The following is a 12,193-nucleotide window of genomic DNA, read 5'->3' on the forward strand; positions in this document are numbered from 1 at the left end:
AGGATGTCTATCAAACAAGGTACATTTTCTTGTTTTGAACGTGATTACTTCAGAAATAATAAGTTACCAAGTGTGGTTCATCGTAGAATAACCTGTGTTTTGAGTTCTTATGCGTAAGAACATATCACGAAGGCCTACGTGATATATTGTTTCGCATAAGAACGATAAGAACGAAAAACTAGGGTTATTCTATAATAAATCACACTTGGGAACTTGTTGCGCGATTCTAACACGACATACTAGTAGCAACCGTGTTAGAAAAAAATGGTAACTACTTTTTATGACCGTGTTCCGCACCTGGATCGGATGACGTCGTTGCACGCGAGTGGTTTATTGCAGAATAACCCGAGATAGATTTTGCTCTACATGTATGTAGGTTATTTGCTTGTGAGTTAGAATTCCAATTTTGTCCCTGGCGGGAAAAGCTTGTATTTAAATTACCCTGCAACACGGTAGGAATTAGAGTTAAGTTTTTTTTGTGTTTTATTTCGGTGGTGTCTTTTCTACTGACCGTTCCAAACCGATGGCCTACCATTTACTTCATTTACCTTGGACATGTTTATGTGCATTTTTATCATTCATGCAACTTTTGAAACACCGTTTTAGGGGTTTGATCAGAGAAGTGGAACATAAGTCTTCGTTTTTGTTTTGGTTGACAAATTACACTATATTGTCTTTAATTTGCATAATTCATACATGTATGCTTTAAGGAGTAAGAGAATTTCAGAATTCTTTTCAACATTTCGATTGCCTTGCACATGAGTTAAAATACAATAATGGAACCTAAAGCAGGGTAAACAGAATAGTTTACAATATTAACGGAAAATATACTATTTGAAAACGTTTAGAGATCAAGCGGATGTATTGTAAGAAGAAATCTATTTTAAATAGCAGGCATTTTTATTAAGATCTGTAAAACATTGAAGTAAACATTATGTAGAACAAGTACTTCGAATGTTATGACTTCTCAAGAATAACTGACATGACTATTTCTTAAAAGGAAGTCCTAATACAAACATGTTTACACATATATAGGTTTGTAGCAACTTTACAAGTATCCTTCAGTCACCGACTATAACGTGCTCTGAGTGTTGCAGATCTGCCAGTCTTTGTAACTCAAAAGGTTGTGGTGAACAAGGTAGGTAATAGAAAGGCTTTGTGTGAACTAAACTTAGCAGTTTTGTAAAATTTGATAAATGACCGTTTTCATTAATCATATGCTAAATTGGGTATAATGCACGAAATTTGAACGGATTTCATCGTCTGGATTTCAAATCAAATCATCAATCTTAATGATTGTTACATTAATTTGTGCTAAATGTGTACGTAGTGCTACTGTAAAAAAGCACATATGATTGAGTATCTTATAAACTGTAAAAATACTATTTAATATGTTTTGGTCAACAGTTATAGGCCATATACAGTGGTCAGCCAGTCTAACATATGTAAGTAACTTACAACTTGTCAACATGAGGCATAGGTCAAAGCGTATGGCTCCAAACTTGTAGTTAACAGAAAATTATCAAGAAAAACGTGTCTTTGAACGGACAATCGAACACATGATTGCTGTATCCACACTAAAATAATTCACTTGTTGACTTTAATTGAATACATTAATTTAATTTGAGATCCTGATATCAAACCTTTAGATGTATATTTGAAACAAATAAATAGATAACCAGCATAGGTATTTTACTTACTACATGTACTACTCGACATTCGTTGTCTATATTCAAAGGTTATCCAGCAGAACGAGGTCCTATCTGTTATAACTGTCCTTTACATACCGCCACAGGAAGATGTCATGACATTGAATTTTGTTCGCATGGCGAGGTTTGTGTATTTCTTTGTATTTTCCAAATTATTCAAAGGCGGTTAGCTCTTTCCTTTTTCTTGAATATGTAAAAGGAAGTCGATTGCATAGATAAGTGCTTAATAGAACATTTAAAGATAGGTAGACAGTCGCAAAGATAGTTGTTCATTCATTGTCTTTAATGTATTTTATTGATATTTATATGTCTAATTTATAAGATTCGCAGTAGTGTAATAACGAGAAAAATATATAATGTAAATAATTGATTTTCATATCTTTTGATATGAATTTAATTTTTGGACAAAGATTAACTCTCATAGAATTTAGATTTTTACAATATGAATGTAAAGGAAGTAAACAATTTCAGAAGGAAATCGTCAGTAATGTCTGAAGTAACCTAAATCTATGATATTTTTTAGATGGAGCGTGGGGCGAGGCGATAACCGGGTTCCCATATTGATCGTAGTGACCCACATATTTTCATGGAAGGTCACTAACAAATCCTTTATTTAATTTGTTTTATCGGTCACATTTTTAGCCTAGAACGACCTGAATACCTACTGACCCTTCCAAGGAATATAGAGTGTCATCACGTGACCACCTTTTATTATATGAAAATGCTTGAATATTTGGGAGGTATAACAATATTTGTTTGAACAGTTGCATTCACAAAACTCCGATATTTCACGTTTTGTTAAATCGAAAAATTCTGTCTATACAAAACAAAATCGTAATGAAAATCACATCACTGCTATCAATTAAATCTGATTCTACATTCCAGGCTTGTAGCATTATTGGGAAGAATGTATTTTCAGATGTTGTTTATACTAGCCGCTGCATTTCAAAACACGTGAGGCCCCTTTCGTACCATTATGATGTCTACCGTTTTTAAATACTGTCAAAACGTTTAATCTCACACTATTTTGCATGTGCAATTTTTAAATTTTCACGAGAAAATGTTTATACCCCAAGCTTTTAACTTTAACAAAGTAACTGTCATTTATTATCTGAATTTTTCTATCTTACTTGATTGTGATCAATAATTAATTAGAAAAATGATGTTTTAGTATTAACCTTTAACGTATTTGTTAATGAGATTAAAGTGACCTGATATGAATATACCTAACTGTATCTGAATTATTACAGGCTTGTAAATCAACAGAAGAAAGTCATGTGGCTATCATTGGTAAACGAGATGTTGTCATGGAAAAGCGGAGTCATGAACAACATATCTGTGATTTGTGTTGCGATGTTGATGTTTGCAACAAAGATTGCACGACTGCTCGTCTAAATAGTGGTTTGTTTGAACGTGAAATTTGCCGTCAACGAAGTTTGTTGCGTTATAAGATACTTTCAAAGTCTTAAAAGAAATAATTTATCTTAAAGAGCAGTATCACCACAACTTGTTCACAATTGTATAATAATTATTTTGAAATATCTTGAAAATAATGTATTGTTCATATATGTATGCATACATCATTTTGTTTAGAATCAATTTTACAGTTCTAGATAAAGGATATTTGTAGTACTTTCAGACTGTTTAGACGTTCTGCGTCAAGGCGGAAACAAAACGTTTAAAGACGGCATCTATAAAGTCATGGAATGGAAAACACACCAAGTTATCGATGTTTATTGCGATATGACTACGGACGGTGGAGGTTGGACCGTAAGCGAACAGACCATTATTTAATTTTCCTTAATATTTAAGATATTGATATCTCATTCAAATGTAAATAGCGAAATTGCTCTTGTCATTTAGGACATTTTGATTTTCTGCTAAAGGAGATACTGAATATTCATCGGCAGATCCTATCTTTTTAAAACAATTAGACGATAAAACCGAATTATCAACACATTTCCTTTCTGTTCTGATTTATGAACTGATCAACGTTAAACGTATTCACAATATTTTAAATGGAAGAACAATTTAGACATAAATTTGTTTCTATCAGGTCTTCCAGTATCGCTTTAACGGAACTGTTGACTTCTATAGGAATTTTTCTGAATATGAAAATGGATTTGGAGACTTGAAGACAGAATTTTGGCTGGGTTAGTATTTTATATCAAATTTTAAAGTAAGAATGAGCATTTCGAAATAAAATTCCATTTGTATATTTACGCCAGGTACGTGTACTCTCCGCTGCAATAAACTGCAAAAAGTATCACTTCAGCTTCCAGTGAACTAATGTGTTTAACAGTTTCCTTTTCCACAACCAACAACCGGACATACTATTAAATGTAGATTTATCTTGACATCACCTTTTAGTAAACGTTTGCAAGACCTAAACACCGTATTCGTGCCATTAGAATATGTAACCAAATCCTCATGATAAGATATAGTAAACCATGGCTAATTATTGAGTACATGGTATTTCATAAGACGCTTAGTATAATATAATCTGAAAAGTAGATCCCTCGGACATTTTGTCGGAAGCACCGAGAACAATGCAAACAGTGAAAATTGCAGACTCGGTCTGATTGAGTCTGTTCATGAGCAGTAATGGAAAATGCAACACTGCCCACGCCCCCTAGCACCGGCTTAAGCAGTATTCAATCTTCAAATCTAAATAAATTGAAATCAATGATCCCGAAGGACCAGAAAATATAACAACATGTTTTAAAGTTTTTAGTATCCTGTTGCTGTTTCCATTTTGTAACCTGTAGGACACAGTTTATGTGGACTGTTTTCATTCCAAATACAACAAATGAACTAATTATGATATGTTGCTTGAAATCATTCTGAATCTGCAAGTGTTATGATATTACAAACTTAAATAAATACAAAAATCTGGAGTCAACACGTTTTCTGTACCTACAGAAAGATTATCATCTCACTGCTTAAATTTATTTTTGACATATGCTTTCTTTTTCTGCGCTAACATCACTATGAAAATAAATTATTTAACGGCTTTTGCTTTCTTTGATCGACTTCGTATAAAATCTATGTGATGATGACCCTGGAAGCAAATAATACAACCAAGCAAAACAATAACAAGATTGTATTTGATAAAGTCTGTTAATGAGAGACAATGAAAAGTGCAACACACCTCACGGTTCCTAGCTTATTAAGTAGAACTATGTCACAAAGAATTTGAATAAACTCCATGGACCTGAAATCACTGAATCCAAGCACGGGTAGACACACGACAGTTAAATATTGCTGTTTTGATTAAATTAAATACCAAACCACATTATGTACAAAACAATTACTATTCACAAAACACTTGCTCCGATACGCAACTTAGCAGTGGATACTTGTTCGTTTCAGTGTAAGATCAAAATACATTTCACTAAAAAATTGAAAATGTTAAATTGTGTGTCCCTGTATTCTTACATCTAAAACAAACAGATTTTCATATTCATAATAAACGTTTCTGTTCAGGAGATTACCTACAGCAAATTAAAATATTTCTTTTATTTGTCATCCTTTGGAGCTGATAATTTATGTTCATATTTTAAACACTAATTATTACGCTTGTGTTAGGACGTGGCTGATTTGGACGTAATATCAGACTGAAATGAAATGAAAATGATAATCACGCCAAGAGTTTGACTAGTGAATTTAGAATAAATCACTATGATGGTCTATAAAACATAATAATCAGAATATCATCACGAAATAAGCACACATGAATCATCTAGTTTTTAGATTTTTTTAAAACAAAATATCATTACCTTACTGCATACAGTCCTTTGACGATTTGCTGTCTTTTCTCACAATATCTTCGCGGCATAACCTAAATAAATAAATTACTTCAGATTTGAAATGGATCTCGGTCTTGTTGAAAGACTCCTAATATTTTTTTATCCGAAACACAATACGGATAATTCTGAGATTGAAGTAAGAATACCAACTGAAGATATTTATTAGATTCACTTTTTCCTCCAAACTTAATATTTTGGATGACAATTTTTTAATTGCGTAACAATGATGATTGGCCAGGACTCTTTCAATTTTAGATAATAAAATTATAAGTAGTTTTCTTTAAGATTTTTAGATTTTGTTTCCAGGATATTTTCAAATCAGTATTTTCCCCGTATAAATTAGGTCTAAGATATATTCAGGAGTTGGCTGCTCAAGGACGTACTGACCTACGGATCGATTTAGAAGCAGCAAATGGAACAACAGGATTTGAAACATTCGACAATTTCTCCCTTTCCGCTGGACCGGCGTATACCCTGCATACTGGATCAACTATAGCTTCATCGGGCAGTTAGTATTATAATCAATTGTTTTAATTTACAATAGCAATATAATTAGTAACTAGTTTTACTTTCTATGTTTTTAAAAGATCACGACAAAGTCAAACTGACAGCTATTCCTCATCCAAGTCTGATAGAAATGTGCGTCAGTTATGTTGAGGGAAAATAGTTCAATATTGATAACGAACTGGTAAAAGATGACCATGCAAACTGTCTGCAGAATTTTATTGTTTAAAATATATGTTGCTTTCGATAGGACTAGTATTAAAACATTTCGAATAATATCATTTGGTGTTGTGCATTTAAAAATACAAAAAAAAAAATGCACTAACAAACACTGCAATTAACCTTTTGTAGATTACCGGTCTTAAGAGTTTAATTTACATATAAGGCAGAACGCTTGGTTATAATTTTAAATACAGTTTGATATTATAGTGTTTACCAAGCGGAGCGCAACGGCTAAAGCAAAATACTATAAGTGGGGTATCATTAACCAACCAGTCAGAATTAATAACAATATTAACAACATTTAACATAACTTGATGTTTTCTCAATACTGAGAAAAATCACATCTGTAAATTGTTACATTGAGTGCCAGAGTAAAGAAGGAAAGATTGATCGGCTAACAGCTTGTAAAGAGGACAATTTTGATGGCGGTGATTATAAAATAAATCTAATGTTTCACGCGCTATACACTATAAACGATGTTTTAGGTTTAATGAAGTTCCATTTACAATGTAAAAACTGGGACCATTTCTAACGCAATTCATTTCGCTATTGAAGGGTGTAACAAATTCTATTGGGTTACATTAATCGTTATTTCATTTTCATGCAAAATAAAGTGCATAATCTAGGGATACATGTATAATTAATTTTGCCTTATTAAACAGTGACTAAATAAGATTTTGTCGGACTTTTATTTTGTCTTATCCAAACGACACCATCTTGTTTTTGAAAAGGAATGTTACTGAATCATATCGTCGATGGATTAGTTATCTAGTTTTAAGCGGCGTAAGTGCTTGTATAAATCTTGAAACAATCAATATTAAAAGTCCAAAATCCAACCTTTACTTCACGAGAATGGGCATCCGACTTGTAACTACTTAATATTTCAATCATGTTCAACAGTACACAGAAGTCTGTCTGGTACAAATCGCAAGGTTATAGCCTTTGTTTTGTTCACTTTTATCTTATAATATTAGGGATCTTAGAGAGCTATTTCTATGTAAATCACTACATAAAGGCAGTGTTATGCTAAAAATAAATGGTGTATTAATCTTAAAAATTTAGAGACATATACCTTGGTGGGAAAGTGTAATTAATCAGGAGTAGACATATATAGAACATCACATTATTGTCGTCTTCGAAAAAAATAAAGTCTCGTCTACCAGCCTCAACTTTAAATTTTCTACATCTTACCTAATAAACCTAAATTCATGAGCCAATTACATAATATTCGTCATATAAGTATATCAGATGATTGCTTTCATGAGTTTAATATTAGGAAAGTCTTAAGGTAATTGTGTATTTGCAAAAAAGTTGAATTATGTAATACTACATTCTTTTAGTGACTTTTTCCAATATATTTAATTAATCATAGCGTATATATGTTTTTACCAATACTTTAGCGTCATGTACATTTGGGTCTGCATTAATTCAATTAAGAGTGCGGATAACATTTTGCCACAGCTTGATAGGTAACATCAATCATAGGAATAACTAAATAGAAATTATATAAAACGTTAAGAACCTCGTATTTGATTGCTTTAATGTTATAAGGGATAACATATTTGTCGAAAACTTGATCGGTAATTATAACTGTCCGAAAAGCTAAATATTATTTAAATGTGGCATTTTATAAAATCGTATATAACCAGTTTAATTCATCTGTAATATTTCTAAAATTATGCCGGTTATTGAATCAACCATCATATCAAGTATTTCAAAGTTGTTTTCTAATTACAAATACATGTGTAAATCTTGTGCTACCTGTATAATATAATGCCTACTCTAAATTCTAATATTCGAAGAAATAGATTACAAAAAAATCATATACAGTCAGCCTAATTTGTACGTTTCTTTTTCTTTTTATTATCAGTTTCAGGCAACATCAGGTTTAATCCATATCATAATGGCGAGGATTTTTCTACATACGATCACGATGTGGACTCATCTGACGGCAACTGTGCTGTTAAGTGGCACGGTGCCTGGTGGTATAAAGATTGCTATGAGGCCAATCTAAATGGAAAGTACTTGACACCAGGGACTTATGATATAGAATCTATGAATTACGATAGCTTCTCAGGTTCCGGTGTACGTTACATTTCCTTAAAATCCAGCAAGATGATGATGAGAAGAAAATAAAAATCGTACCAATTAATAGTGAGGTTCAAATTGTATGTGGTTTGCGTTTGTACTTTCTTACTTCCAAATGTATCATTTTGATTGACCGATACATATATATGAACTATTTTATTTCTTGTAACAATATGTATATACACATTGCCTTGTTAGTGATATTCTTGTTTTTTTGTTTGTTTTGTTGAATGTAGCTATACAGTTTGCTATATGTATGATTTAGATTGACACATATCTGTTTTTACATAAGCTATATCACGCCGCTGTTGGTCTGTGTTTAGCACGCCTCATTCGTGAATGTACTTGCTTTTCATCTTTGGGATGAAAATAAAATATCAACCGACTGTTCTACATTCAAAATATTTGTTCATACTTAACTGCTTAGAAAATTAAAGAATCAATACCTTAACCTTACTAGAAACATTACCTCAGTCTGTGCAAAAATGAAACAATACGCTTACGAATGTGATTCTGTTTGCGATAAGCTTATCATTATGCAACATATTTATGACTATGTTACAGCAGAATAAAAATTATAATAAAGTTTATTATGTCAAATGAAAGATCCCGACTAACAAATTTATTTGATATGTTACAACAAAACAAAAAATTAATGCATTTAAACGCAAAACAGCAACAAATTCTTGAGTAACACTGGCACACATGTCCTTTCTGGGAACTAAAACTTATATCCCAGAGAATCCTGACATTATACTACATTATAACTTGCATTGACAGACTAGCAAAAGGAACGACAAAAACCAATGGTCTGTTAGTACAACTAGTCTCTTAAATCAACATATTTTTTCTTTGTTAACACAAATTAGAACTGAAAATATGCCTCTCAATGCAAATAGTCTCTTAATAGACTTGGTATTTTGAGCAAGTTTGACTGCATATCATAATTAACAGAATAATGCACAAAACCCATCACAAGCGGATACATATTTGTGTATGAAAAAGGAAAACACCATTAAGGTGTGAAACAAAGCATTGCAGATTAAATTTTCGTAAATTGCTTTATTACAATGCCATCATGATCAGCAATTGTTTCACCTATTGATAGAAAACAATTCAAAGTTGTCAGCTCTATTGCTCATGTTTTGTACTTCAGTTCAATATATTTGGTGCTAAAGCCTAGAATCAATTCGCAAACTGACGTTCTTGTTTTGCAATGCAGTCACTCACTAACTTATTGCTAATGGGACAATGTTACATTTCCGATATATTTCACATGGCAACGCTAATCGAGTTTTAATGTTTGTAAACATATCGGTCACAACATCGTTTTAATTATTATGAAATACTTAATTGTAATTAGTTCAATGTATAAGATCAAAAAAGAGGAAAAATAATTGAAGGGATAAAATAGCTTCTTACATTCCCGTTCCTACGCAGCGTTAAAAGAGGGGTTGAATTCCTGTATAGTTCACTGCAATTTTCATTAGGTGTCTGATGTGCCTGAATGTTGCAAACAATTCAGGTGTTCTATTTCCAAATGCATTTTGATTACTGAAAATAGGAACGCTTTAAAGATTCATGAATTCTTGATTAGTTTTGATGTTATCGTCAAAAACAATTGCGGTGGTATAATTTTGAATGCAAGTTTCACAGGCCACAATACCAAATCAGAACAATATCAAACAAGTATGTAAAATATTAACAAACTTATTCATAAAGAATAAACAAATGAAAATTTGCAACGAACAAAACAGAATAAAATAATTACTAACTATCAATGTTTGATTTCATAATAGCCACCTCAAATTATGTTATTTCCAATTTTCTTATCGATAACTTCCTCAAAAATGTATTGTATGCACTTTGTATGTTACATAAATGTTAAAGGTTCTTTAATAGATTCAAATGTAACATGAAATTCTACCCTGTATCTTGAAGATGTAGTATTTTGTGTTTAAAGGGAGATAAATCTCTTATAACTTGACAGATTTAATAAAGTATAATTCCCTACTTCTTCAATATACTAATAAGACAGAAAATGTAGTTTTAAACAAAACATGTCTTAAACAACCATACTGTATTTCTTATGTGGAAGTATTCACCATGTAATCTGTTAAAACAAATAAAGCGGGTTATCATATATTATTTGAAAATTATTTCCTCATCAGTGAATTGATTTATCGTATTAAATAACTCGAGGTAAATATTTTGTATTATTGTACTTTTGCTTTCATAAGGAAAGATAATTAGAAAATGCAAGTGATATACACAATATATTCAGATATTTTAGAATGAACATTCACTCCGTACCTTTTTTTCTCATTTGCAGAGCGAAATAAGTAATAAGTAAACTGCAGTTGTGCTATACTTTATGCTCTATTCTAAAACTTCAACTAAAATAAGATTAATTGAAATTACAGTGAAGTAATTATAAGATACATAGTTATAATTAAATCATTGTCGTATTATACTTTTTATTGAATGGCGGAACTCTCAGACCACTGCACGCTTGAGTGGTTAAAGAACGCTGACTTTCGTATCACTCTCCCTTCACCTCTGGCAGATTGTAACTTCAGGCGACAACGTAGACATATTTCATGTGAGGTAGCTTGTTTACAGAATATTATTGGTTCTATCCAGGCACCTGCCCGTGCCAATAATGCTTAGAATTGCACTTTTAGCCTTCCTTTACCATATTTATTATATTCTTAAATTGTTTTCGTTAGACATAAAACCAAGTAAAACACATATTCATGGTACAATGCTTGAAGACAATCTTATGTTTTACATGTATGTTTAAAGTGTTACATCACATCATTTCTTTGTATCTTAAGAGCTCAAGAAGTCATGTCAGTTTTGTGCTGCAACATTTCCTTTTGCTTATTCAACTTCTGTCACGTAAGTAAGTCGACAAGTCAAAAATTGTTAACCAAACTTGTATGTATACAATACATAAACACGAAAGAAAGCACATTGAATAATTTGATTTCCTTATCAATTTACTAAGGTATAACAATGTATCGCCATACAATTATCCATGGTCGGCAAGCTGTTAAGCTGTCGTCTTTGAAGAAATGGTCAGTATTCGTTCCTGATGCGTTTCTTTAAGAAAATGTTTTAAGAAGAAAGCATTGCTTAAGACTTATTCAATCTGAAACTGAATAATTTGATTGAACATCTATTTCTATAATATGATATATTCAATGGCGTTGTACATAATAATGATAATAATGATAATAATAATAATAGTAATAATAATGATGATGATGATACCTTTATTTAAACAAACAGTCATGACCGCGCCCTGTCCCCTGGGGTCATTTACCCCTATTGCCGTATACCAGTGCTTAAAGCCTTACCGAATATTATTGGTTCTATCCAGGATTCCAGGCACCTGTTCATTCCAATAATAATGCCTAGAAAGGCACTTTTAGCCTTCCTTTACCATTTTTCATATTGAACTTAAATTGTTTTCATTAGACATAAAACTTCAAGTGTGATTGTCATTATTGAGCTCCCTTTTAGGGGCTGTTAGTACGTTGCTGTTGTTTAAATATATTGGATTTAATGTTACTGAAATCATCACATTATGAAATAATACATTTCAAATGCTTCTGTGTGTGAAAAATGAATATTTCGTTATTAAACTGCATGTATGTATTCAAAGTTCGACTGATAGTTTCCTAAGCACTATGGAAAAAAAACAAAGACAAATATCAAACAGGGAATGCCACGTACCAAAAACGCAGCCTCCCAAAACGAAACCGACAGCACGCAGACGTGCACACAACAAACACACACACGCACGCACACACAAAGCCAACACATGAGGACAAAACGAACAAACAAAGGAACACA

At 32.0% G+C, this 12,193-nt stretch overlaps 1 protein-coding gene across 1 annotated transcript; it reads left to right on the plus strand.

Moving 5' to 3' along the window:
* Window positions 1-1,039: 1,039 nt before the first annotated feature.
* On the plus strand, window positions 1,040-10,970 carry LOC123542521 (ficolin-1-like). Its single transcript, XM_053534765.1, has 8 exons — window positions 1,040-1,138; window positions 1,739-1,833; window positions 2,595-2,663; window positions 2,960-3,110; window positions 3,349-3,479; window positions 3,766-3,862; window positions 5,862-6,026; window positions 8,115-10,970. The coding sequence occupies exons 4-8, from the start codon at window positions 3,017-3,019 to the stop codon at window positions 8,378-8,380; spliced, it is 753 nt and encodes a 250-aa protein (XP_053390740.1). The 5' UTR covers window positions 1,040-1,138; window positions 1,739-1,833; window positions 2,595-2,663; window positions 2,960-3,016; the 3' UTR covers window positions 8,381-10,970.
* Window positions 10,971-12,193: the final 1,223 nt, after the last annotated feature.

Source organism: Mercenaria mercenaria, unplaced genomic scaffold, assembly GCF_021730395.1.
Source record: "Mercenaria mercenaria strain notata unplaced genomic scaffold, MADL_Memer_1 contig_4012, whole genome shotgun sequence".
NCBI lineage: Eukaryota > Metazoa > Mollusca > Bivalvia > Venerida > Veneridae > Mercenaria > Mercenaria mercenaria.